General features: G+C 56.9%; 2 protein-coding genes and 2 non-coding genes across 7 annotated transcripts in view; 3 read left to right on the top strand and 1 right to left on the bottom strand.

Moving 5' to 3' along the window:
* The first annotated feature begins 4,514 nt into the window (after positions 1 to 4,514).
* Pwwp3a (PWWP domain containing 3A, DNA repair factor) lies at positions 4,515 to 23,648 on the top strand. 3 transcript variants are annotated; one of them, XM_026413964.2, is made up of 14 exons: positions 4,515 to 4,590; positions 5,840 to 5,965; positions 6,512 to 6,597; positions 7,619 to 7,689; positions 9,667 to 10,431; positions 11,330 to 11,431; positions 14,174 to 14,244; positions 15,851 to 15,927; positions 16,500 to 16,560; positions 18,243 to 18,318; positions 18,654 to 18,704; positions 19,534 to 19,970; positions 20,941 to 21,029; positions 23,273 to 23,648. In XM_026413964.2, the coding sequence occupies exons 2-14, from the start codon at positions 5,909 to 5,911 to the stop codon at positions 23,325 to 23,327; spliced, it is 1,998 nt and encodes a 665-aa protein (XP_026269749.2). In that variant the 5' UTR covers positions 4,515 to 4,590; positions 5,840 to 5,908; the 3' UTR covers positions 23,328 to 23,648. The 3 variants fall into 3 exon arrangements, with proteins under 3 accessions (XP_026269749.2, XP_026269748.2, XP_026269750.2); XM_026413963.2 differs by lacking the exon at positions 4,515 to 4,590 and adding an exon at positions 4,612 to 4,703; XM_026413965.2 differs by lacking the exon at positions 4,515 to 4,590 and adding an exon at positions 4,772 to 4,908.
* Positions 23,649 to 25,550: 1,902 nt separating this feature from the next.
* On the bottom strand, positions 25,551 to 25,623 carry Trnaf-gaa (transfer RNA phenylalanine (anticodon GAA)). The gene has a single exon. It is a non-coding gene; the product is annotated as a tRNA-Phe (tRNA).
* A 131-nt stretch (positions 25,624 to 25,754) lies between these two features.
* Trnan-guu (transfer RNA asparagine (anticodon GUU)) lies at positions 25,755 to 25,828 on the top strand. The gene has a single exon. It is a non-coding gene; the product is annotated as a tRNA-Asn (tRNA).
* Positions 25,774 to 26,216, top strand: part of Ndufs7 (NADH:ubiquinone oxidoreductase core subunit S7) — a 7,923-nt gene continuing 7,480 nt past the window's right edge. The window contains exon 1 of one of the 2 annotated variants that reach the window (XM_026413919.2): positions 25,774 to 26,095. Coding sequence is in view for 1 of the 2 variants with exons in the window: in XM_026413918.2 (XP_026269703.2) it covers positions 26,080 to 26,095 (16 nt within the window). In the remaining variant the exon portion in view is untranslated. The remainder of the gene's footprint in view (positions 26,096 to 26,216) is intronic. The other variant, XM_026413918.2, reaches the window with a different exon arrangement.

Genomic DNA, 26,216 nt, shown 5'->3' with positions numbered 1-26,216 from the left:
TCCTTTTCTTCACCTTGGTGACTGAACTCAGGGGTGCCTGATCGCTGAGCCACATCCCCAGCCCTTTCCTTTGATTTTGAGACAAGGCCTCACTAAGTCGCCAAGGCTGGCTTTGAACTTGTGACCCGCTGCCTTGCCTCCGGAGCAGCCTTGGGCTCCTTTCTCACAGCACCAGCCACACAGGCCCAGGCCGTCAGTGAAACTAGGGAAGTCAGGGGAAGGCGGGTGCTGTCCCCGGGCTGGCCGCCTCGCTCTATGGGCCTCGGTGCTGTCAGGATCTGGTCGCTTCAGTTGCGAGCTGGGTGCTCCTGGAGCCCCTGGTGAACGCCGGGGGCCTTCCCTAGTCACATCAGTGTCTTCTTGGGGACAGGCGTGGGGTGCACACCCACGATGCTGCCTGGGGTTTGCCTGGTGTCACAGGCTCTGGTGGCTGGGCTTTGGGGTTGGCAAGCTCCCTGCCCCCGTCCACGCTCCTTGGGCTGAGTGGTCCCGCTCAGGTCCTGCTGTCCCTGCAGTACAGCCCAGAGGCCCACACAGGTGATGCGAGGTCGAGAGGCCTGTCCCCAGGGCGCCTGGTCTTAACCTCCGCAGGTCGCCACTCCTCACGCTGGCTGGCTCTTCCCTGGGCAGAAGAGGCTGCTGTCTCTGCTGACCCCCGGGGTTAACCAAGAACAGTGTTCTCAACAGCCCGGTGCATCTCTAAGGCGAGTCCTGCCGCAGCTGGTGAAGTCAACACATCCCCAGGACCGCTCCGCGGGAGTCCTGGGGAGGATGCCTCTGGGCCCCTGGCTGCCTCACGGTGCGGTTCTGTGGGTGGCAGCAGTGACGAAGATCAGGGGTCACCTCTTACAACATGTCCCCCTTCAGGTCACTTAGCACCTCAGAATGCCACCTTATTTGGCAACAAAGTCTTTGCAGACATAGGTCGGGTGAAGTGGCCTAACCCAGCGACCATGTCCTTCTAAAAGGCCTCCAAAGGCAGCCCCCGCACCTCCACCCCAGACGTCAGGCTCTAAGGCTGTAGGAGCGAGTGTGTGCCTCAAGCCCCCAGGTTGAGGCCCAGGAAAGGCCTCTGCCCACCGCACCTGCTGGCTCCGGAACCCAGGCAATGGGGCAGCCACCCGCAGGAGCGGAATTGGGTCCCTTGCAGGAGGGCTGGGGGGAGCCGTGGGTGGCCATGGACTTTGCTCACACCTCCTGGCCAGAGCCAGTGCTCAGCCAGGCCAAGCACAGTGGGACAGGGACTGCCCCCAGGTGCCCGAGAAGAGACGACACAGAGGGGAATGGCCCCAGGGTCACCAACCATAGGTGTGAGCCAGGTGGGGGTTCAGAGGGATACCACAGCACCCAGAGCTGCACTCTCAGGGAAGGTCCCCTGAGTTGTGACTTGTGCTGGGCCACCAGAGGGGTGAGGTGTCCTAGAGAGAGAAGGTGAAGGACAGAAGCTCTTCTTGGCAGGTCCAATCTGATTAGGTCAGGCCCACCCAAGTTAGTCTCCCTAATTAAAGGTCAACTGAAAGGAACCAAAGTCACATCTGGAAAGTTCCTTTGCAACCAGGGCAGGGATGTTCACAGGGTCACCCAAATTCCAGGGCAGAGGGCACACAAGGCTGTGGGCACTGTGGACCTCGGTAGAGTTCTGCCTGCCACAGCCTCCAGAGGCACTGAGGAGGAGGGAGATGGCAACAGGGGCGGCTGGTGCTTGCTGACAGCGCAGCCTTGCAGGCCTTGGCCGAGCAACTCAGGAACAGGGGCCTTCCTCCCCGGGCCTGTCCCTGCCTCCTGCATCAGGGCACCAGACTTCCCCATTTCACAGGCCCAGCCACGCACCCAGGAATCGCAGCCTGGCTCTGGCTCTCCGGCAGGATCCTCGGGGCAGCCAGGCAGGGAGGCACCAGTGCCCAGTGGCAGCCTGACTCCTGTGCACAGGGCCCTGGCGAGAAGGGCTACTATCCGCCATGGCCACAGCACCAGCCTGCCCACTGTCCCTGACATCAAGAGTGGCTCTGGGAGCAGATTCAGCAACTGCCACAGCTTGATGTCCTGGGCTGTCATCCCCAACTGATGGGTAACAAGAGACTCAGGCGAGAAGTCCAAGGAGTAGGCAGTCACTGGCTGGGACCACTGGAGGCCCGAGATGTGTCACATTTGCAGGGCAAGGTACAGACGGGTCTGGCTGTGACACGGTTGCTACTGTCCCCTGATATTCCTTCTCCTCTTCTCCGGAGAACGACAGCCCTATTCACATGTGGCCCTACAGATAGACAACCCTCTCAACCACCTGTCTCCAGGAAAAGCTGTGTGGATGTTTGACCCCCAGGTGTGGGGCAGGAGGGACCTGCCCAGATTTCTCTGAAGCCCCAGGCAGTGGGCAGAATGAATCCAATCCCTGGAGACTGCATACATCCCATTACATGGCAAAAGGGCCTCTGCAGAGGCAATTAAGGCCAGGGACCTTAAGATGGGAAGGTTGTCCCAGTGTATCCAAACCATGGGAGACTACTCAGTAATGAAAAGGAACCAACAGGCTAGGACTGCGAGGGATGTTATCTCAATCTGCTTGTGTTACGGAAACAAAACACCTAAGACTGGGTAATTTACAGAAGAAAAAATTATTTTCTCACAGTTCTGGAGGCTGGGAAGTCCAAACAATGGGATAATTATATGCCAACATTTCAGGGGTTAACATTGCATTAAACAAGTTAATAATCATGTTGAGCCAGCATGAAGCACTTAAATGTCAGTATTTTATGAGATGTCTTCTCCACCAGGCTGTGAGCTCCCCAAGTACTGTCTTCCTCACTACTGCATGTCTAGCCCCTGTCACCAGGCACCGTCGTTCGAATGCTGTTTAAAGACTTGCGGCTGCACTGAAGGGTCTTGTAAAGCAGCACCTGTGATGGGCAGCACTGCTGAGAATACACTTTCATGGGCTCCGTCCTGCCTGCCAGTCAGCCACAGCCTAAATTAAAACTCTACTCTTCCCTGGAAACAGCCAAGACACCCTGCTCCCGTTGCTTCCGTTGTCCTGCAAGGAGCTCTACAGCACATTCAGGTAGCTGACCCTCTGCTGTTGGAAATCTTTCCCGGGATGTAAGCAATGCTGCAGGAAGTGTCCCTGCAGGAACATCTCTGGGTGCAGCTGATCGTGTGCTCAGGTAAACCCCTGGAGTGAAGACTTCGGGGTCCCAGGGTCTGCATTTAGTGAAGGCATTTGACAGATGTCCAGGTGCAGAAACTCCCATGCCCAGCTGCCCGCACTCCACAGCCCGTCTCACTGCACAAGGCCACTCCTCTCATCTTTGTTAATCTGATGAGGGGTGAAAAATGTATTAAGTGTGTACTGAACCATGAACGAAATCAAAGATTAAAACCTACGTGCAAACCCACACCTAGCAAGATGGTCTGAGCCAGAAGTGCAAGTGTATTTTCAAAAACGATTGAGGTGGAACATCAAAATGACCTCTGAGCTGAGACTCGACCCCTGCTCCGATTCATCCAAGGCCCTAATTAGGCTGGAAGGGGATGGCTGTCCCTCGACCTTGTTAACACTGAGCTACATCACCAGCTTTCACAGGGCCCGTGTGTCCCCACTTGAGCCTTACAGATAGATGTCCAATTACAGGTCCTCCTTTGTCGCCAGCCCTGTGGGAAACTCAGAAAAACGGGAGGGAGGATGGCCATTTGGTGTCACTTTGCATTTCTGGAACCCAAAGAGACCCAAACCGAAATAGTGCCAGGGACCTGGCCAGCAAGAAGCTGCGGTGAACTAGCTCTCACCACTTCAGTGTGTGCCAAGTACCGGTGATGGTTACTCACCCTCACCAGCACCCGGGGGCTGTGAGATGCCTGGGCCCCCAGCTGGGTCAGACAGCCTAGAAAGGAGATCCAGGGAGACCTGCACGAATGCCTTGACCTCTCCATCCCTAGTCTCTCTTTAGACCCTAGTGACCTGGGCACAACCTGGGAGCCAGGCACACCTGGAGCTCTGGCCACACTAGCAGACCAAAGGCCGGGGGCGGGACCTGGCCAGGGCTCCCCAGAGGGTCAGCGCTTGGACCCTGGTCCCTGTGGCACAGGCCCAGGTGAAGCGCCTGGGCCTGCAGGACCCTCTGCGTGGCCAGATGGCCGTGTCGCCAGCAGTGGACGTCACTCAACTTCCCCCACGGCTGGCTGGGGGCCCAGTCGTGGGCACATGCGGGTGTGCTGGCTTTGGGGTGTGGACTGGATTGGCTGGGCAGCACTCCGAACTGGAAGGTTCTGTCGGGATCATCGCGAGCGCGGCGGTGACCCGTCCGTCTTCCCGCAGGGACCTGGGGTCGGCGACCGCGGCCTGACCGGAACACAAAGGCACGCGACGCGGGAAGGCGGGCGCCGGGCGCCGCGACCCCAGGGGCGCCCGAAGACGACCTACGCATGCGCGACGGCGTGGGCGTGGCCTGCGCCGGGCCGCGGCGGCTGGTGCGGGGGCGGGTTGGGGAGGCGGCGTCGGCGTCCCATTGGACAGCGGCGGACCTGGGGCGGGGCTTGGCTCAGCCGCGAGGCAGGCTCCGCCTCCAGCCCGCGGGGAGCTGCGCGGCGGCGGAGGCGGTGAGCGCGGGGGCGCGGGCGGCGGCGGTTGGCGGGCGGGCCTTCCGCCGTTGGGGCCGCCGTGGCCTCCTCGCCCGGGCTGGGGCGCTGTGCTGGGCAGGCCGAGGCGCCCGGTGAGCGCGGCCCGCTGCGCCTCTCGCGTCGGCCGGGCGGGGCTGAGGCGGCGAGGCCCAGGCGGGCCTGGGGTAGGGGCGGCCGGGCCCGGAGGCTCGTCCGCGGCGTGCGCCGGGCGCTGGCGGCCCGAGGCCCCTCCGGGTCCGGGTCCGGGTCTCTGCTGCCTGCACCCCACCTTTCCCTGAGCCTTGGCCTCTCCTGCCGGTACCGCCTCCTCTCTTCCTGCGCCCCACCCTCCCTCTCCTTCCCGAGCCCCCACTGCTGCCTACGCCCCCGCCGGCCTGCAGGCCGTGTGCGCAGCGACCCCCTTCCTGCTGCCCCTGGACCCTGCTGCCTGAACCGCCATCCCTCCACCTGAGCCCTGCTCCTGCTGCTTCCTGAGTCTCCCCTCTGCCACGAAACCCCTTCCTCCGAGTCGGTGATCCCCTGCTGCCTGAGCCTTCTTCTCTGCTGGGTCCCCTCCTTTCCTCACTGATACGAACCCCCTCTTCTGCTTCCTGAAACCCCTTTCTGTCCTGCTTGAACGTCTGCTGTGAACTCCCTTCCTGCTTGGACCCCCTCCCCTAGTGACCCCTTTTTTTCTGCCAGAGCCCCCCCCCCTGTGAAATAGCACCCCTCAAAAAAAACCAAAACAAAACAACTTTCCATTTCTTGTCAACAGCCAAGGCATCTCATCTCTTCCGTGGGTGGAGGGAACGGTCTGCAGCTGTCCCCGTCCTTTTGGGGATACAGCAGCTGAAAGAACATTCATTCTCTCTGGATTTTGTGTGCTGTGGTCAACTGTTAGCTCCCATACCCAGGCAGGGCTTTACGCATTTATTGCCTAAACCGTTCCTGTGTGGAGGTCATAGGCTGGCCTTCAGTGTAGAGATGATTTACTGAGAAGTTTTTTCAAAATGGTATGGGAAGAACTGCTGGGAGGGAATCTGCTGTATTTATGAAAAAAAAAAAAAAAAAACCACAGGCACCTGCCTGGTGACTGAGGCCAGTTTGTCAGTGTGTGCTCCGTGCCAGGTTGGGGAACCGAATGGTCTAGTGGAAGATAAGCTGAGCTAACCTGTGCCCTTGAGGATGGTGTCTGCATGAAAATTGCCAGCAAATGCCTTTATAAACCACCCTGCAAATTCTGTTGCAGGGCACGTGGGCATCAGACCTTGAAGCACTTTGTGCCAAATCGTTACCACTAACCACATGAGCCTAAATCATGACGGATGCCAAGTACGTCCTCTGCAGATGGGAAAGGCGATTGTGGCCTGCAAAGGTGACAGCAGTTACTCTATAATTGCAGGAATTGGAAATGACTTTCAGGTGACAAGTAAAATCTTCATCAGGCACCAATACCTAGGAGTGCTTCCGTGAAATAATTGAACCTGAGCAGTTGGCGCCTGGGTCTGTTGGCACGGATTCTCGTTCCCCATATAATGGGGTTTTGGTCTAATGCTTACAAGGTTCTACTTCCAGAAGTGTCATTTATTCACACACACACAAAGGAAAATAACAGCTTTTAAAATGCATACAGGGCTCCGACTTGGAATTCCTGGCAAGAGGCTCGTGGTGGTAATGCGTGGGGTGGTGTTTGGGGTGCCTTCCTGCCGCAGCATGAAAGGCACTGTGGATGGGAGCCTGAATCTTGGGCTGGGAAGCCCACTGGTCTCCTTGTCTGAATTAGAGGACATTGGACTGGCATTTGAAATCTTTGGTTGCATACTTGAGAAGTACTTGGTCTCTTTGTAACCCTGTTACCTTTACCTCTGTGTCTCATTTTGTCTTAATAACCAGGATTGTTATTATTTTTTTTCAAACATAGGTTTTGGCCAGAACTGAGACTTCAACAAAAAATAAGAGAAAAAAGGAATTCTTTCTAGATGTTCAAATACTCTCTCTAGAGGAAAAGTTAAGTGTTGTATGTTTTAAGTCTTCTTTTTTCTGTGTGGGCTTTCTGATCCCTACCTGACAGTGAAGTCTGCTCTTGAGAGCTCATGAACTCCTCCTTCAGTCAGTATTAACCTCGTCAAGGAGTGTTCCTAATAACCTTGGAGGACAACTGGTTTTATTATATGCCTGTTGGGAAGCTTAAGTCTAAATGAGACCATGTGTGCCATTTAGAAAGAGACGGCACAAAACTTGCGAGAACATGAGCAATGTGCAGGGTCAGCTCTCCTGGGGGTCCACACGGGTATTTGTTTCCCACAGATCAGTGGGTCTTGTTGCAAACTCCAGAATTTTGGGTTTTGAACCTGTCACACCAATAGGAAACTTATTTTTCTGCATTGAAAAAGCAAATCAACGGTTGTGGGGCAGTGTGTTGCTTGTTGTGCTCTTGGTTACCTGCGGGTAGAGCAGTGTGGACCACCTTGAGGACGATGGCAGAGTCCGAGAGTCCTCTTCCTCTTCTCTGGGGAGGCCTCCCTGCCCTCTCCTTCTGTGTCTGCAGAGCTGCCTCCTGAGCTTGCCTGGCCCCCAGCTCGCTCTCCCTGCGGCTGGGCAGTAATTGAATACTCCGACTTACAAGGAAAGCACATCCTTTTAAACTGAAGCGCGCCTGCTGGGCTGTAAACAGCTGTCAGTGACATCACCTACTCTGAAAACCTAACAAAGGAGTTATTTGTGCAGTTGAAAGTAGGATTTGCCTCATAAAAGTCACAATTTGAATTCATTTTTACTCTTAACTCCAGCCAACCTTTCTATCTTAAAAGACGGGGAAAAAAAAGCAAAAAAAAAAACCTATCCACCAGGGTCCTCGTTGCCTCTAACCTCAGGCAGAGGAATTCCTAGTTGGCTGTTACTATTGGTGTAAGTGGGAGGTTGAGGAGGAAAATGAATTTAATTCTTTTGTTATCTGAAGAGAAGCATGTTTGAAAATGTCTTTGTGGCCTTGGCTGGTAGCGTGTAGCCGTCCCTTCTGTCTCTGCAGAATTCAGGTGAAGAGCACGGAAGTGGAAGCCCTGCAGAAGTCTCAGATTGAGAACATTGCCTCTTTCTTAGGTAAGCGCACATTTCAAGGGATGGTCAGCCTTAGTAAATGAGAGCATTTGGAGGATGTGGAGACCACTTGGAGTAAAAACTCACCCCGGGCCTGTTCTCACAAGGCGGAGTGTGAATGAATGAGGGGAGACGTGGATCTGCTTTCTTAAACCTTTTCAGAATTTAACCCTAGGATCAGTTCTGTTCTTTCTTGTGTGTGATTTTTTTTTTTTTTAAACAAGTTGTGGTGCTGGGTTGGAACCAGAGCTTCGCACAAGCCAGGTGAATGCACTGCTTCTGAGCCTCACCTGGCCTGGAGTCCTGTTCTTGACCCAGCTCAAGGCCCTCTCCATATAATGAGGTCTCCAGAGCTCAAGGACATAGAGGGCTTACTCCCACGAGGGGAGGGTCTTTTTCTTTGCCCATCCCATGACTGTGAGATGACTAAGTAACCACCTAGTCTGGTTTCAGCCTGGGTCTTGAAAAGTGGTCATTTGTGTGCTTAGAAATCTAGGACAGAGTCCAGGGGAGGAAGCACGGGCTGGCCTTCTCTACAGAGCCTTTGCAGTGTGGTGAGGCAGGCCGAGGCAGGAGTGGATGGGGTTCTGCTCCTGCTCTCTCAGCATGAGCCTTTCGTGGCTGGGAAAGACTGCCTGAGCCTGGTGGAGCTGGGACCTGTCGGCACATAGCTCGGGAGCATTGGCCTCTGTGCTCACCGAGTCACAGATCCACAAAAAAATTTTTTTTCTACCTAGAAATGCCAGTATTTAACCCAGTGGCAAAAGATTGTTTTGTGAAAAGATTGGCCAGAATCCTTCCCATGGTGTTTGTGAAATAAGGCCTGGTTTCCTGGTTTCCTGGACAGCTGCTGTCACTGGAGCAGGGTGTGTGCCTGCCTGCTCCAAAATGCTGACCACGTCCTTGGGTGGCATCCCGATGGCTGGTTCAGGCTGTGTTGCAGGGCAGGTTACTTGTGGGTGCTTTTAATATTAAACGGGGGCGCTGGGGATGTGGCTCAAGTGGTAGCACGCTCGCCTGGCATGCGTGCAGCCCAGGTTTGATCCTCACCACATACCAACAATGATGTTGTGTCTGTCGAAAACTAAAAAATAAATATATTCTCTCTCTCTCTCTCTCTCTCTCTCTCTCTCTCTCTCTTAAAAAAAAAAAAAAAAGAAATATTAAACAGGGGCAAAATGTGGTTTTGATTGAGGCATTACACCTGCTGAGCTGCGGCATTGCCTCCCTCGTCCTGTTCAAATAGCAGCGCTGGGTCTGTATGTTGGAATGAATAAGTAAAACCGTTGCCCGGGAGGATGGGCTAGAGTCGAAGGGCCCTCGGATAGCTTTCCTGGCTTTGAAATGCCCTTGTGAAGAAGTGAGGGAAATTTGGGGTTGGGTTTGGGGCTCAGTGATAGAGCATTCACTAGCACGGGGAAGGCACTGGGTTTGACCCTCAGCACCACATAAAGGTAAATAAGGTATTGTGTCTATCTACAGCTAAAAAAAAAAAAAAGAAAAGAAAAATGAGGGACATTTACCAGCCCACAATGAGCTTTCAGAGGGCTTCCTCACTGTCCCTCGCCCCACCGAAGAGTAGCTGCCAGGGATTTCTTTCTTTAGTTGGCATTGGTTTTTATTGACCCTGATTGAATTTGAAATTGTATGGTTGAGAGGATTTGCAAAACATTTGAATACATTTTGCTCACAGTATTGTTTTGTAACTTGGAAGAATTTATCTTGGTAGCGAATCAGGTTGAGGTCAGTGAATTTTTCTTTACTTTCTTTTTTTTCTTTTTCCTTTTTTAAAGATTGCAGCCCTGAATGAATAGCTGTCTTGTAGCTTTGTCCCCTTTTCAGGGAATCGTGGGTGAAGAATGTTAGGCCTGCTCTTGCCTCATTTAGGGCGAGTGCTAGTGACCACGGTGACTGTGGATGTGTGGCCGTGGCGGCCCCTGGGCACCTGAGCGTGACAGGTGCTCTCTCTTGCCCCTGCAGCCTCACAGGAGGAGGTTCCTGCTGCACCCCTGGAGGAGCTGACCTACAGACGGTCACTGCGGGTGGCTCTGGATGTTCTGAATGAGAGAGACCGCATCTGTCAAGAAGGCCCTTCCCGGAGAGAGCAGCTGCCCACGGGCGTGGCTTCCCTGCCCCGTGATATTCTCTCTCCATCTTTTCTGCCTGAGAGGAGGTGGGAATATGCACAACGTGACTTGTCAGGTTTGTTCACTTGTGAAAAGGCCCCCAACTGCAAAGTGGACCACAAGAAGGAGCTCAGGAAAAGTGAAAACCCAAGAGCCCAATCGGTCAGTCCAGCCAGCGATGGTTGTCAGGATGGTAGTAGGTCAAGGAACCACCGAAGCAGTCGAACGCGGGCAAGTAAAAGAAGAAGGAATTCAGCCCCGAAGTCCACCTGGTGCCAGGGGGTGCCTGCACTTCCAGGGTCAGGGCTGGAAGAGGAAAGCCAGGGAGAGCCTGGCTGCTGGATGGCCCTGTCCTCACCTTCCCGAGCCAGGGAGGACGATCCGTGTGCCAGGGCTGAAGGACGTGATCCAGGCTTGCCATCAGGCAGCCTCACAGTGCCCCCAGCCCAGGAGGGGGCCGGGGGATGCCTGATGAAGAGGCTGTGCCTAGATGGAGGCCGGAGGCTGCAGACTGCACAGCTGGAGCCGGCGGCCTCAGGGGCAGCGCTGCCTCCGTCCAGCACTCCTGCAGAGGAAGCGAGACACCCTGGTCTGCAGGCCCATGGCCAGCTGGAGCAAGGTAACCCCCGCTGCTGGCCCTGGGAGGCAGCACTCGGGCTCTGCCAGGATAGAGCAGTTGGCAGGCACTTGGTGTTTCTAACCAGATCTTACTGAGACTGTTACCAAAATAGATTCAGAGCAGAATTTCTCGCTCCTTTGTGTTTGTCTTCCCACTGAGTTATAATTGCTTTAGATTCTCCCAGATACCATGTCTGTACTATTGTTGGGGATGGGAGTAAGTGGGACCTGTGGCCCTGGTGGAGCGTGGCTGAGCAGCTGCGCCACATCTCAGACACACAGGCCGGGAAGCGTGGTGCCCAAGGCTCTCGGCACCTCTTTATTCTTAACCTTGCAGAGCCAGTTGCCCTCCCATTCGGTGAGACAGGACTCGTCCGGAGAATCGCTGTGTAGACAGCTACATGTAGTTCAGGCCCGTGCTGGGATCCCCATCCCAGCCTCCAGCACCTCACTTGCTTTTGAAATGTCGATTCAGGAACCCTCACTACCACAGGGTCCGGTGTCAGGAGTGACCTCCCTGCAGACGGCTACACGGCTCTGGGTCTCCATTCTTACAGCCCACCTCTCACCCTGTAAGGGCTGAGGAGCCAGTTTGTGCCTCGGCACCATTTCCTGAAGTGACCATGCCTCCACCCTGCCTTGTCTCAAGTCAATTCTCAGGCTGGCAGGGGACAGTGCAGCAGGACAAAAGAAGCAAGTCCCTCTGAGTCCGCTTGGTGCCTGGCAGCTTAGCCTGCTGCTGCCTGGAAAGGCATCTCCCTCCCCCTTGTGTTTACTTTTCTTTGAAATGAACCTGGGCTGGGTGTGGTTGGGCGAGGAGCTGCCTAGCTCGCAGGGGCCCTGCGCTGACCCCTGTGCAGAGAGGAGTCATGGTGACAGTCTAATCTCGCTATTGGCAGACCCTCCATCTTCTGAAGAGTCCATGGAGTGTGGTTCCATCAATTCCATCCTGGATGCAGATGAGGAGGACGAGGAGCCACCCAGGATCCTTCTGTATCACGGTAAGAAACAAGCACAGAGCTGGCTTTTGGGTGTAACGGGACACTCGGAAGAAACTGGGCCATGTTTCGAGACCGCTTCTGACATCTCCCCGAAAGGTCTCTTGCCATTGGATTTTTCTTCTACTAAACCAAGACCTGAGAGGGACCCTGAGAATTGCCTTTTTCTGTGTTCTTAAGAGTAACCAAATGGAGGAGGGGGTCTGACAAAGAGACCTTCGACCCTCCCTGTCAGCATGGCTTCTGTCTGCTTGAAGCTCTTGTCCTGTTCCTTGTGGGAACCGGGTGGCTGAGTGAGTGGATGGGTCATATTGCCCTCCTTTGGGTGTAGCCGCATACTGCCTCCTGGGGGCACACCTCTGGCTGTGGTGTGGGGATGTTGGTCCTGGCGGGCAGTGTGTCCAACCCAAGGGAGCAGTGTGCACCCCCAACCTTTTTGCACCAGAAGTGATGTATGTTTTGTTGCCTCTGCATGCGGGGACAGAGGAGCTTAGCAAGAAAAGGATTTGATTTGAACCAGCAACAGGTGGCTTTGCTTCCGGAACCAGCTAGAATCTGCTGCATCTTAGATTCCCTGCTGCCCTGCACCTTTGCTCAGGCTTGTCCGTCATTGCTGGCTTGCAGACAGATGCTCAAGATGGTTCAGACACAGTGCAGGGAGGTCTGTGGGGCCTGCCACGGGACCCTGCAGGCCAGGGCCGGGAGGTCCTGCAGGCGCCCGCTTACTGGTTGTGCAAGCATGTGTGCACTCGTGTGTTCAGGCACTCTTGGTGTGTCACTCTTTTGATATTTGTTTATTTAGTTAGTTAGTTCTCGGCAGACACAACGTCTTTGTCTGTATGTGGTGCTGAGGATCGAACCCGGGCCACACGCATGCCCGGCGAGCGCGCTACCGCTTGAGCCACATCCCCAGCCCCTGTCACTCTTTTTTGGAAGGGTCCAAGAGTAGAGTCCAGGGTGCTTTAGCACTTTTATTTTTTGAAACAGGGTCTCACTAAGTGGCTCAGGCTAGCCTTGAACTTGCAGTCCTTCTGCCTCGGCCTTCTGGGTTGCTGGGCTCACTGGTGTGCACCACCATGTCCAGCTGTGCAGCTCTTTTTTTGTCCAAACTGCTTAGAGCTTTTTGTCATTAAGTAAGCATAATTGCAACCTTGAATTTTCTGCTTTTCCCCACATGATGCCAACTCAGACTTTCATGTCTCCACGTGATCTTCTGAGTGTTGGTGGCAACTAGCTATCATTCCCTAGGGGTGATGAGAGGTGGATATGGTGCCAAGGCAAAGCGCTTGCATGACATGCGTAAGGCCCTGGGTTCCAGATGCATTTCTGCAAAATGAAGGTAGGAAGGCAGCCCATGTGTGGAGTGGTGACTCATGTCAGCTGAACTGCCAGAGTGTCTGGTGGCCTCCAGCTCCCACGAGCAGGTTTGCTGACTGGGAGGAGAGAGCTGTGCCTTCCTGGAGGGCCCATCCCTGCACCTCCGCCAGCCAGAGCTGGGCTGGCCCCGGCCACACAACTCTTGGGGTGCTCCTTTCTCTCAGGAGCTCGCACAGGTCTGTTTTGTTTTGCCTTTTTAAACCTTGTTACTTATTTGTTGATTGGCGGTGCTGAGGATGGATCCTGTTCCTCAGCTGTGTGAGGCCAGCCCATCACAACCCAACCACTGGGTCTCACCCAGCCCTTGAGTGGGCTTTTGTCCCCTGTTGGTTTGGGTTTTCATGCGTCACAGACTCTTGGCAGGGCGTGGTGTGGTCCCTGACCCCAAAGTCTCTGGGAAGCTGATGAATGCCTCGTTTGGGTGGGGAGCTGTTGCCTTCTGACCATAGCAAGTGCCCCTGGCCTGTTACCCCAGCCTGGTTTCTGCCAAGCAGGCCCTGGTGTGTGCCGTGAGCTGCGGCAGCAGCCTTCCGGTCGTTGCTAGCCTGTGTGCCACGGTGTTCCTGGCACTGGTACTCTCACGTTTCTAATTGTTCACTCATTCTGGGAATTTCTTGGGATGGGGTAGCCGATGTAGTTGGGTTTTGTTCATAAACAGCTTTTTAGTTATCTCATGATTTAAAGATCTTTTCCCCATTTTAAGACCTTGGTTTCTCAGGTAGGCGCCTTGAAAATCACGTTCTCCCGTGTACCTCCCTGTGGGCCGTTGGCCCCATTCCTGCTTTGTGCCCGGGCTGTATTTTGTGGTCCTGGGGCTGGGATGGAGCTGCACCCAGCCTGAACCACTGCTTTAGGGAAAAGTTCTCTTTTTGTTGTTGTTGAACTCAGGGGATTGAACTCAGGGGCACTCAACCTCCGAGCCACATCCCCAGCCTGTTTGTTTTTTATTTAGAGACAGAGTCTCACTGAGTTGCTTAGGGCCTTGCTAAGTGCTGAGGCTGCCTTTGACCTCACAATCTCCTGCCTCAGCCTCCTGAATCACTGGGATTACAGGCAGGTGCCACATGCCTGGAGGGAAAAAGGTCTCAGTGTAGGAGACCTTAGGTTTACAGAAATTGCCAACACAGGACAGAACCCCCACTTGCCCCTGCTGCTGGTGCCTTCCCTGACCACAGTGTCTGTCCACTCTGAAGCACGGGCGTGTGTTGCATGGTTCGTGGTGGTTCCTTGTGCCTGCGTTCACCTTGCCGGGCCCCTGGCACAGTTGGGTGGCATTGAGATGGCGGGTGCATGCTGACGGCTGGTGTCTCTGGAGTTGCTGCTCTGGCTGCTCCATCTGCCTGACTCTCTGTTTTTTCTTTTTTCTAGAACCAAGTTCATTTGAAGTAGGAATGCTTGTCTGGCTTAAATACCAAAAATACCCCTTCTGGCCGGCGGTGGTAAGCACGACCCTGCCCCTTGTTGGCAGCCAGGCCTGCGTCCTGGGCGGTCAGCCCTTGACCTGGTTCTGCTGCTGGGGAGCTCCAGTGGGTTTGAGAAGCTGGAGGTGCCTTTACCTAATGGAAGGGACTAGTTATTTTGGCACAATTTAGTGTGGTTCATGGGTCAAAGTTCTATCAAGCAGAATTAGAAAAACCTTCTCAAAAGAAAACGCTAGTAGGGCTGGGGATGTGGCTCAAGCGGTAGCGCGCATGCCTGGCATGCGTGCGGCCCGGGTTCGATCCTCAGCACCACATACCAACAAAGATGTTGTGTCCGCCGAGAACTAAAAAATAAATATCAAAAATTCTCTCTCTCTCTCTCTCTCCTCTCTCACTCTCTTTAAAAAAAAAAAAAAAAAAAAGAAAGAAAGCGCTAGTAGAGCCGGGGTGGTGGCTCAGTGGTAAAGTGCCCGCCTAGCATGTGTGAGATACTGCATTCGATCCTCAGCACCACAAACAAAGATATTGTGTTCACCTACAACTAAAAAACAGATGTTAAAAAAAAAAAAAAAATGAAGCGCTAGTGCTTGCCCCCAGTGTGTCACTTTGAGCTTGTCCCCATTAAAGCACAGGGGTCAGGTTTCAGCTGGGGCCTTCGCAGTGTGGGGGGTGTTTGCAGTAATGTGACTCCAGGTGGCCTGGGCACCGCCCCTGCCTTCTCCTGCCTCAGGCTGGGTGCTCATGGGTCTAGGTCTTCTGACTCTTGTAGCTGTAGTTGTTCAGTTTTGTTTTCTTTTTCTTTTCAAATACTTGTGTGGTCCTGGGGATGAGAGCCAGGGCCTTGGGTGCTCTAGGCAAGCACTCTGCCACCCAGCCACACCCAGCCCTGGCTGTTTCTTATCAAGAGACAGCAGTGTTTGAACTCACCAGGTGTTTGCTCTGCTGTTTTAATGGCTCTGAGCTCACCCTTGCCAGCAAGACCGCCCTGTGCCCGGCTGACCATGGTCACAGGAAAACGGTCGCAGTCTGAGCAGTGTCTGCTAGGTGAAATAGGGCCTGAGCGAAGGCAGAGACTCGGGGTGGGGGCCTCAACCCCTTGCCCTGCTGTGCAGGGCAGTGTGGGGGTCCTCCCCCCTCCAGGCCCTGCCCCCACACCTCCTGGCACCTCCTGGGCCCTGCTGGGCTGACTGGTCGCTGGCAGGAGAGCTTCCTGGGCACAAGTGCAGGCGGCCGTGGCCTTGTTTTCGGGTCTCCTGGAGATCCTAGGGTGGTTTGGGTCAGGTCCACATGGCGGTTCCTCTGCTGTCCTGGGCTGGCTCCTAGCCTCTCTGAGCTGCCTTTGCTTGTCCCGAGAGTGAGGACGGGAACCCGTGAGCTAGTGGGAGGAGCCACTAGCTCCTCAGGGGGGCTGCAGTGGTGGGTGCTGGTGTTCTCAGAATCCCAAGCGGAAGACCACCCAGCCCGCCTCAGAGGGGACACGGTGGAGAGCAGTGGTGTGGCTGCCTTCTTGGCCTCTGTCTGGGTCTGTGCTGGCTCTCCCCACCTGGTGGCACCGCTCACGGGCAGTGTTGGAGCCACCACTTCTTGCCTGTTCCTGACGCCATCTCCTTGGCTTTGCCCACAGGTCAAAAGCATCAGACGGAGAGATAAGAAGGCGAGCGTGCTCTTCATCGAAGGGGACATGAACCCGAAAGGCAGAGGGTAAGGCTGCTGTTCTTGGCTGTCTTGAGTGGTCAGGAGGCGTGCTGGTGGCCCTCGGGGGGAAGCATGGCCAGGGCCCAGGCAGGGTGCAAGAAGGAGCATGGAGGCTGTAATGGAAGAAACGGTTTTCAGAACTTCCCCTGCCAGCTGTGAAAGGTGGCTTGAGTGACAGGGCCCACCTGCCCAGACCGGTCAGAGCTTGCCTTGTGCAGACAGCGTCCTGCCTCCACCCAGGCCTTCCTGGCTGCCTGAGGCCGGTCCCTTGGCCTTTTCCTCCCTGCCGGATCCTCAGTTGTGAGCCAATAGCAAAGAGCATGGGATCTGCCCTCCGCTGGTGCTCAGAAGCCTCATGCTCCTCCGGTGGCACTCTGGGGCTCCTGGGTCCTCCAAGTCCCTTTTGGGGTCCGCTCTGGAGCACACAGCATCAGCGGTGTCCCATCAATTGGGCCTAGCTCTGCGCTATTGTGGGCAGCTGGAAGAGCAGTTACTGGTGGGGCTGAGGCCTGAGGAAGCTGGGGGCAGTAGTTCCTGAGGTGCTGGCTGCCCTGCTGACCGTCCCTCTCCCCGTCCAGCATCACCGTGCCCCTTAGGAGACTGAAGCACTTCGACTGTGAGGAGAAGCAGGCACTGCTGGTGAGGGGCGTGTCGCCTGCTTGCTTCCCGAGGGTGGTTCTGTGGCTGATCAGCGTGGCCTTTGTGGCTTTGGGGTCCCTGGCTCCTCTGTGTGTGTCTGCCACCTGGGTTGGGAGCAGGGCTTAGAGCCCTGGGTTCCTGGGACCCCAGGCCTTGCCTGGTGCCAGGAGCCAGCTGGTCAGAGGGGCTCCCCTCCCTGAGCTTTGCTGTCACGGCTGGGCCACCTGGGAACCTCACCTGCATGTCCTGTGCACTGTGCCTTGGCTGTGAGGGGTTGAGGGCCTGGGCTGTGTCCTGGTCACTTGCCTGGGCACTTCTTTTCCCTTTTTCTATTCATGCTGGGACTGGAACCCAGGGCCTCTTGTGTGCTAGGCATGCGCTAGCCACCGATCCCCATTTCCTTTTCCTGATTTCCAGTCCTTTAGAAGGTGGGCACTGCACCCCCTGCCCGAGCCTGGCTTTCTTGGGAGTCGGCAGCCCCAGGTGGTGAGCTCGCCTCCCTGCAGTGTGGAAACCACGCCCTGTCCAACACCTGGAATGCTGGTGGGCAGGTGCTATTGACAGAGGGTGGCCTGGCACCAGGGGCCACGTTGAGCCCTCTGGCCTCCCAAGAGAGAAACCCAGGCCCAGCAGGTCAGGGCTGGGCCGCCTGCATTCAGAAGTGTTGGTTCCGCTCTTGGGAGTCAGAGCGGCCTCCCTGGAGGAGTGCAGGGCACTCAGGAGGGCGGTGGGGGGTCTTCTTACCTTCATCCCTGGAGCACACAGGAATTGTTTCTCCAACTGGAGTCCTGGTCATGGGTCAGTGGAGGCCTGGGCCCTTGGTGAGCAGTGCCACCTACGTCCTTTGCTCTGAGGAGAGTGGGTTTGGTGCCCCGTGTGGGTGGGTGGCCGGGAATGCTCATGGGCCATTTAAGTGGGTGGGGCTGGTGTGACCCTGAGTAGAGGGGGCTTCGTGCTTCAGGCCGAGAAGTGTCAAGAGGCATGGCTCCTGAAGAGCAGTTTGGGGCAGCGCTTTGTGAGGCAGGTACTGGGGGCTCCCCAGGGGCCAGCAGACTGCAGGTCTTCCACCTCCAACCTTAGGACATGCGGGTGGTACTCCTCTGTGGCTCTGGAGTCTTCTGTAGGCTGTCATGTGACCACCTGGCTTTGTGGGGCCTGTGGAGCTGCAGCTGCCTTCTCTCTATGACCCCTGCTGCTTGGCTGTCACCAGGAGTGTCTCCTGCTGTCCTGGAGGTGGCATGCAGGGCAGTCAGATCACAGGCTGGTCCAGGGCACCCATCCTCCTGGGTGTGTCGGGGCCACTCTCACAGAGGGCATTGGCCTTGCATCCCACGAGGACCCTGAGGCCTGGTGAGACCTGGCACTGGTGGCCGACATCCCTCCCTCCTGGGGGGCAGCATGTCCTCCAGCAGTCCTGCTGGTTCTGAGCAGTGTGTGGGCGGGCACACACACACACAGACATCCGACGACATTGGTGGGCACTCCACCTCCACTCCTGAGCACTGGCCCAAGACCTGGGCCCCCTCTTAGTGAATGAGGAGACTGAGGCTCCAAGGGACTATGGGCTGCCCAGGGCTGCCGGGCAGGTGCCAGGCTCTGCGGAGTGTCCTCTGGACAGAGGACATGTGTGAGGTGGTCCTGCTGCCCTGCTAACATAACACCCTGCCGTCCGGGTCTCGCAGGACAAAGCCAAAGAGGACTTCGACCGGGATATCGGGTCCTGCGTCTCCCTCATCACCGACTACCGGGTACGGTTAGGTATGTGGGGCCACAGCCTGGAAGTGCCTGCTGTGGGCAGAGCAGAGGGCAGGGCTGGCACTGGAACTTAAAACCCTGAGGGCTGGCTTGAGGCCTGGAGGCAGACGTGCACTGCTCCTGGTCTGTCTCCCAGCCTGGCTGGGTGCGCCATGTAAGCAGAAGGCGAGGTTTCCAGGGGGAGAAGCGGTCTTGGGGCTCCTGCCTGGGGCAGGTCAAGCTGTGGGCTGTTCTGCAGCACCCTCTGGGATAGGCTGGGGAGGCCCCAGAGGAGGCATGCAGGATGGGACGCCGAAGGTGCTGGGAGGGCCCACTCTCACCCTCCCTCTCCCCTGCAGGCTGCGGCTCTTTTGCGGGCTCCTTCCTGGAGTACTATGCTGCTGACATAAGTGAGTCCTGTGGCAGTGTCGAAGTGCCAGCTGGCTGGGAGGGCGTGGCTCAGTTGGTGGAGCGCTTGCCCCGCACGTGAGAGCCCTGGGTGCACCCTGGCACCACATGTCACGCACATAAGCACACACGTGCTCCCATACTCACACACACGTGTGCTTACACACTCACATGTGCACACAGTGAAATGAAAACATGGAAGTAGGATATGCTTTTAGCCCAAAGCGAGCTGTGAGAGACCCCCACCAGATGCAGCCATGCTGCCCCTGTCTGCCCTGGGGCCTGCGTGGCTATTGGGTTCAGCTCGTCTATCCTGGTGCTCCTCATCCCTCAGACTGCGTCCACACTCTTCCATGGGGGCGGGTACTATGTGTGGCAGGGACTTGGGGAGTGCGGCCCGGGCATGCAAGGCTGGACAGTGCTTTGCAGAGACTGTCCTGAATTTCCTTTAGGACAGGAGCAGGGTTTCCACTCATAATGGTTGCAAAAGGAGTGGAAAGAAGCTGGTTCTCTTTTAGCAGAGCTGCTGGGGGGTGGGGATCTCTTCTCTGCTTGGGTTAAACATGGCTGAAGGGCCCAGTTAATAGAGGATAACCAGGATCCCATCAATATGAGGGTCCTCAGGAACCTTAAAACAAAACCGCCGTTCAGCCGCTTCCTGGGATCTGGAGGCGCCTGGTCTGCCTCCCCGTCCTGGCCACGGCTCCAGTTTGGCAAGGCCCGTGCTCCCTGGGCTGGGCGCACAGCAGTGTGGTCCACATGTGGCCCTGAAGGAGGCAGGGATCCTGCCCAGGCCCAGGAGGGGCCCCACGACATGTGCTTCTGTTGCAGGCTATCCCGTCCGGAAATCCATCCAGCAGGATGTTTTGGGGACCAGGTTCCCTCAGCTGAACAAGGGAGACCTGGAGGAGCCCGTGGAGGGCAGCACTGCGGGGCGCAGGCAGCCCTGCAGGAAGGTGCTGCCTGACCGCTCTCGGGCTGCGCGGGACCGCGCCAACCAGAGGCTGGTGGAGTACATCGTGAAGACCAGGGGTGCAGAGAGCCACCTGCAGGCCATCCTGAGGAGCAGGCGGCCTTCGAGGTGGCTGAAGACGTTCCTGAGCTCCAGCCAGTACGTGACCTGTGTGGAGACCTACCTGGAGGACGAGGAGCAGCTGGACCTCGTGGTGAAGTACCTGCAGGGCCTCTACCAGCAGATGGATGGTGAGGTGCTGGCGGGAGTCAATGGTGACAGCATCAGGTTCATCCTGGACGTGCTCCTGCCGGAGGTGAGCCCTGGGGGCAGGCCGCATCTGGGATGGGGTGGGAGGAGCAGCTCCTCAGAGGGCCCTGCTAGGCAGGCGTATGCACTGACCTCGGAGTCCTGACATGCTCAGGTAGCGTGGTAAGGCTGTGTGCCTGTACCCCCGTGGGAGGTGGGAAGACTATATTCACTTGACCTGTAGATACTCAGTTGTATCCTCTGGAACTGGGTGAGGTCTGGGATGTTTGTGTTTGTCATGACAGGGAACGCTCCTGGGACACCCGTCCCAGGGGACGGTTCATCTCCCACACACTGGGGATTGAATCCAAGGGCGCTGGTGGCTGAGCTGTGTCTGGAGCTCAGCAAGGTCTCGCTGGCCTTTAAGCCTGCAGTCCTGTGGCCTCACTCAGCCTCCCAAATGGCTGGGGTGACAGGCGTGCGTGACCGTGCCCTGCCCGTAGGACTTTTAGATGCTATTGTTCTACTTAGAGGAATTAACACTGTGGTCAAAGTCAGACACCCACTGCAGACCTCAGTGGCTCTCCTAGTCGTCAGCTCTTTTTTTTTTTTTTTTAAGTTGTCAACGGACACACTGTCTTCTTTATGTTTGTGTGGTGCTGAGGATGGAACCTAGGGCCTCGCATGTCCAAGCCCAGCTCTCTACAAACAGCCCCAGCCCCAGCCCCAGCCCTTGTTTTGATGGTTGACTTAACAAGTCTCCTGAGTGCACGTGTGGTCTGGGCCTGCCTTTTACTTTTACTGTGTGTGGTGACCTGGCCTCTTGTCTCTGGGCCAGAAGATGCTGTTGCTGACTGGGCTCAGTGCCTCCTGCAGAGATGCTCAGACTTCGGGCTTGCTGGAAGCATGGGCAGTCTGGAGGGAGGGGAGGGGCGGATCGGATGCCAGGGCTCTCTGCAGCTTTTCCAGCCTGGTGTGGGTTCCGTGGCTGCCCCGGCACTTGCTGCCCGGGTCCAGCTTACTCTGCCCTCTCACAGGCCATCATCTGTGCCATCTCTGCAGTGGACGCGGTGGATTATAAGACGGCTGAAGAAAAGTACATAAAGGGACCTTCACTCAGCTACCGGTAGGCGCCGGGTCCTGCTCCTTGTGCTACGCAGCTCCTGGGCCACCTCTTCCTCACAGGCAGCCTGGCAGGGGCACCCAGCCTGTCACTAGACGGAAGACAATCAGCGGGTGGCCCTGGAGTCCCCGCCTGAGCCAGACTGCCCGGGGACCTGGGTGCTGCAGGAGGCTCTGGGCTGAGCGAGTGTTCTGGCTGCGCTCCTCCCTGGCCTCCTTGGGCAGAGCCTGTGTGCGCACGTGCCCCCGCCCCCCGCCACACACACTGCACTCTCCCCACCTGCTCCCACCCCCTGGCTCTTTGAGAAAAGAGATGAAGATGAAGCAGCAGCATGGCCCTGATCAAGATGTCTCCCTCTGGTTGGGATGTCTGGCCACCCTGGGACTTTTGGCTCCGAGAGCCCCTAATCCTCCTCTGGGCGTTCTGCCAGGCCTTGCTGGGAGCCAGGCGGGCTGTGGGCAGTGACAAGCTGAAGGCTCAATGGAGTCACAGGCAGGGTCTCTGTCCAGGTCTTGCAGGTCGGCCTCCCAGGCCCCCTGTCCTGCACCCTGGAGGCGGCTGGAGCTGCAGCTGCTGGGGAGTCCAGGGAAGGAGCCTGGGCTTGGCTGTCGCGAAGGCCCAGAAGCCTCCTAGAGGAGGTCAGGTTGGGTTCCGTTGGCGGGAATTGTGACCCTGGGCAGACAGAATGTGGTTGTCACTGGCTCCTAGCGCCTGGCCCGTTTCAGTCAAAGCAAGTAGAAATGACAGTCTGGGAGTGAGGCAAGAGCCACAGCGACTCCGTGCCAGCCCAGCTCCTCCTTTGTCCTGCCTCCTGTCTTGGAGCCTTGGTGGTGGTCCAGGTGGGTAGGGCCTCCCTCACTCCCACGGCTCCCTTCTGAGGAGCTTCTGCCCTGCTGTGCCAGTATCAGTGGGCACACTGTCCTCCCAGCAACCTGAAAGGCAGAGGCAGGAGGATGCAAGTCCAAGCCAGCCTCAGCAAAGCCCTGTCTCAAGATAAAATGGTCTGAGGGTGTGGCTCAGCAGTGGAGCACCCCTAGATCGGCTCCCAGTGCCTCAGGGGGAGAGAAGTGTTGAGTCCACAGCTGGACTGACCGGGAGCCCCTCAGCTGAGCTGCGTAGAAAGGGACACCAGTGCCGTGCGGGGGCATCTCGGGTGTCTGGTGAGCAGGGTCCAGGTTTTCCTTTGGCCTCCAGGGTGTTTTCTGCTGAGCGCCCCCTCCCAGCACCATCTGCCCCATGTCTGCATGTCAGTGCTCGTGTCCCGTGGCACTTCTCTCTAGTCCTGTGGTGGAACCCGGGGGCTCCCCTGAGCTGCCACAGCCCTTTCTATTCTGCTCTGAGGCGGGTCAGGCTGGCCCGGACCTCACAGCCTCTCGCCCCAGCCTCCTGCGTCGCTGCACAAGGGTGCCCTCACTTGGCTTCAGGGCCCTCTGGGGCTCGCGGTCACCTTCGTGCAGCGGTGTCTCAAGAAGTGCCTGCCATGGCAGCAGTACCCTCTTCCCACCTGAGGTTCTCTCCCGTGCTCCACCGTGTGCTGCAGAAATGTGAAGACCGTGTGGCCTGTTAACCCCGCATTTGCATTCTGTCCTAGATGCCCTTACTCTTGGCCTGTGAGGGTTGTTGCCTCAGAGGTGTGACTTCACCTCGAAGTGTAGTTTATAGCCTGGAATGGTGCCACAGCTGGGTCCCAGCTCCTCAGGAGGCTGAGGCAGGAGGATGGCAAGTTCCAGGCCTAGGCAGCATAGCAAGACCCTGTGCAATTTGGTATTCCACAGTTTTTTTTTTTTTTTAAGATGATTATTTTAAAAAATAATCATGCTGGGCTGGGACTCTGGCTCGGTGGCAGAGCACTCGCCTTGCACATGTGAAGCACTGTGTTCCATCCTCAGCACCACATAAAAAGTCAGGCTGTTCACCCACAACTACAAAAAAAATGTCTTTTAAAAAATTATGCAGAAAATGTCCCTGGGCTGGGTGTGTAGCTCCGTGGTGGAGTGCAAAGCCCTGGGTTTAACCCCCAGCACTGCCAGAAACGTCCGCCTGCAGCAGGCTGCAGCAGGGTGCAGCGGCGCATGCCTGCGATCCCTGTGTGATCCCAGAGCTTGGGAGGCCGAGGCCAGGGGACAGCAAGTCCCAGCCTCTGCAGCCTGGCCCCATGTCCAGCTCTTTGTGTGTGTGTGTGCATGCAGGCGCACACACGCACAGTGACTGGTTGCTGAAATGATGGACCCTTTTGTTTTCTGAAGGGAAAAAGAAATATTCGATAACCAGCTGCTAGAAGAACGGAACCGGCGCCGCTGAGGATGGTGCCGCTGCCAGGGCACTGTGGTCTGCGCGGCCTGGCACGGGGTGACACATCTCCTTGCGGTGCACGCCAGTGTTCTGGAGGGTCAGGACCCCGAGTGGGGTGCAGGGCGGGTCCCCCTCCCGGAGGCAGCTCCTTCCCTGGTGTCTGGGGAGGGTGTGTCTCCCCACGGGTGCTGCAAGCAGGCGCGCCCTGTGCTGTGCTGCTCCCGTGCTGTGCTGCTCCCGTGCTGTGCTGCTCCCGTGCTGTGCAGTGCTGTGCTGGTGAGAGTTTGTCGTTTATGTGACATTGCATCCATTATTAAACGTGTTTTTAAAAGAGGCTTGTGTGATATGTTTCCGGAAGCACCGCGAGTTGGGTCTGGTTCTGTTCTGTTCCTCTCTCTGGTCTCCTCCCCGCCCAGCTCTGGCATTTGCTCGGTGGCCCTGGGTGTTGTGCTGGAGAAGCCAGCACCAGAGAGGAGCTGTTCCCACGTGCCACAGCCTGTGTGGGAGGAGGGGCAAGCCCTGGCAGTGGCCACCCCTGAGGTCCTCTGCTTGTGTGCACCCCACAGCAACCTCGAGCTGGGAATGGCTGTCCACAGGGTCCATCATGGCCACCACCCCACCTGGTGGCCACTGCAGGAGCGTGCAGAAAAACCAGCTCTGTCCTGGGCCGGCCCTGGGAGGCTGGCTTCTGCAGAGTCCTTCCCACATGTGCCCAACAGCCCTGGAAGACGACCTGGTGGGGAGGGCAGCACCCGTCCTGGCCGTGGCAGTCACACACCCTGGGTCCCAGCAGACAGTCTGGGAGACAGTGACATCCTTCAGAGGCAGAGCATGGGTGGGGACAGCGAGCCTCCCAGAGAGTCCTCAGACCCATGTCTGTGTCCCCTCCCCTGCAGCCTCAGCCTCACAGGGCATCCCATGATGATCATAAAGGTGGCAGTGGGTGCCACGACACCCGTTCCTGAGCCTCGGTGACCTGCACACCGAGGACCTTCCTGGTGGGCCTGCCTGGAGGGTGGCCCTGGGGAGTCGGGGAGGCTCTTCTTCACTTCTGTGGTCCTGGGGAGCAGCCAGCCTCGCTCCTGCACCTATCCCCCTGGGCTGCACCCAGGCCCCTCGGTTTTAACTTTTGGTACTGGGGTGGAAACTCGGGGTGCTTTACGACTGAGTTCAACCCCAGTCTTTTTGAAGACAGGATCTTGTGAGTCGCTGAGGCTGGTCTCAACCTTGTAATCCTCCTGCCTCAACCTCTGGTCTCTGGGATAACACTGTCATCCAGAGGAGAGCATCCGGCACTCCTCTTACGAATCCATCAAATGCCATCCAGGGCTTCTGGGACCAGCCCTGGTCATGGTCAAAGCTTGCCTCCAAACTCACCAGGGAGTAAGTTTCTCTTTGGTGACACGCCAACCTAGTAGGGGCTTGGGAACAAAGAGCAAGTCCAGTAGTACACTCTTCAGAAATGAACATGTCCCCGTTGTGACAAACTGCTGCAGTAACACAAACCTGAATTGAAGAGCTGGGTGTGGCCTTCAGAGGATCTCTGAACTATCACCATAACTTGTATGACTCTGAAATGATTCTACAAGTTTCAAATATGATTTTTATAACAGCACTGCCTGTGTACAAGAGAGGAAAAGGCTTTTGTTCCAGCCAGTGCTGCAGACTCTGGTCAAGTCTACCTGTCCTTTTCCCCACCTCAGCCTGGATGCCAGGCCTGGGTGACAGCCCCTGCCCTGCCAGTGCACCTGCCCTTGCCTCTCATCCCCAGGGACCAGGAGGATCTGCTTAGCACTGGGGCCCCAGCCCCTCAGAACTCAATCAGGTCCTGCGCTGTCCTCAGTAGGCGGCAGGCCTGCTGGAGCCCCAGTCTCCCACTAGGGAAAGGGGCGGAAAAGGTGGAGCAGGGATGCAGCAGGATTTGTGTGCAGCAAGTGATGTGCACGTGGGAAGCGTTTTCCAAACTCGAGTTTGGTTATTTGTTTTATAATCTGTACTGACTGTAGCCCTACAAAGTGGAAAGTGTTGGGTGGATTTACAGCACTCCAATTTTTTAAAAAAATCTAAAATACTGAAAATGGTAGGTAAGTTTGGGAAGCAATGGAAGTAGGGGGAAGTGGGAGAACTGGTGGTTGCTGGTGGAGTCAGCGCCAACTTCCTGGATCCCGGCTGCTCGGCGGGGTGACGTGCCGGGGAGCAAACCGAGAGTCCGGGGTTGGGTGCCAAAACTTCTGCCGAAACCCGGGATCGAACCAGGGACCTTTAGATCTTCAGTCTAACGCTCTCCCAACTGAGCTATTTCGGCAGAGCGCGAGCCGCCTCTTTCTGCCGGAACTCCGCCCCGCGCCGCTGCCGCTGCCGTCGCTGCTGCCGCCGTCGCCGTGCGCAGAGCGCGCATGCCTCGAAGGACGCCACTGGGCAGCTAACTACAGTGCTGTCTCTGTGGCGCAATCGGTTAGCGCGTTCGGCTGTTAACCGAAAGGTTGGTGGTTCGAGCCCACCCAGGGACGCGCAGGGTCACTTTTGTTTGTTTCCAAGGGTACAGAGGCGTCGCCGTTTCCTTTTGTCACCCCCGCCCCGAAGGCCCCGCACCCGGAGCCATCCTCCTGAAGCGCCCGAGCAAGCCGGAGGAAGCGCAGCGGAACGACCCGGACGGGGTTCCGGTTTCCGCCCGCACGCGGAGGCTTTTTGTTCACGGCCCAGGGGACCCGGAACGCTGAGGAGGACGAACCGCAAAGGTTGTCTGAAGGCCGAGGCCAAGATGGCGGCGCTAGAGGGTGGGCGCGCGCACTCGCCAGGCGCGCTCGGGGCGGTCGCAGGGTCCCTGGGGTCCTGGTGGGGGCGCCGGGCAGGGCTGGAGCGCGCGCGCCCAGCACTGCGGCTCGGACGAGGCGAGGC

The sequence above is a fragment of the Urocitellus parryii genome, chromosome 3, assembly GCF_045843805.1.
Source record: "Urocitellus parryii isolate mUroPar1 chromosome 3, mUroPar1.hap1, whole genome shotgun sequence".
NCBI classification, from domain to species: domain Eukaryota; kingdom Metazoa; phylum Chordata; class Mammalia; order Rodentia; family Sciuridae; genus Urocitellus; species Urocitellus parryii.
This window is presented reverse-complemented; position numbering and strand designations above follow the sequence as displayed.

Excerpts from the sequence above, each read along its gene's own strand:
- Pwwp3a (XM_026413964.2), top strand. The coding sequence starts at position 5,909 with ATGACGGATGCCAAGTACGTCCTCTGCAGATGGGAAAGGCGATTGTGG. Across the intron at positions 6,598-7,618 it reads ATACTCTCTCTAGAGGAAAA|AATTCAGGTGAAGAGCACGG; the intron begins GTTAAGTGTTGT and ends CTGTCTCTGCAG. Across the intron at positions 18,319-18,653 it reads CGACTACCGGGTACGGTTAG|GCTGCGGCTCTTTTGCGGGC; the intron begins GTATGTGGGGCC and ends TCTCCCCTGCAG.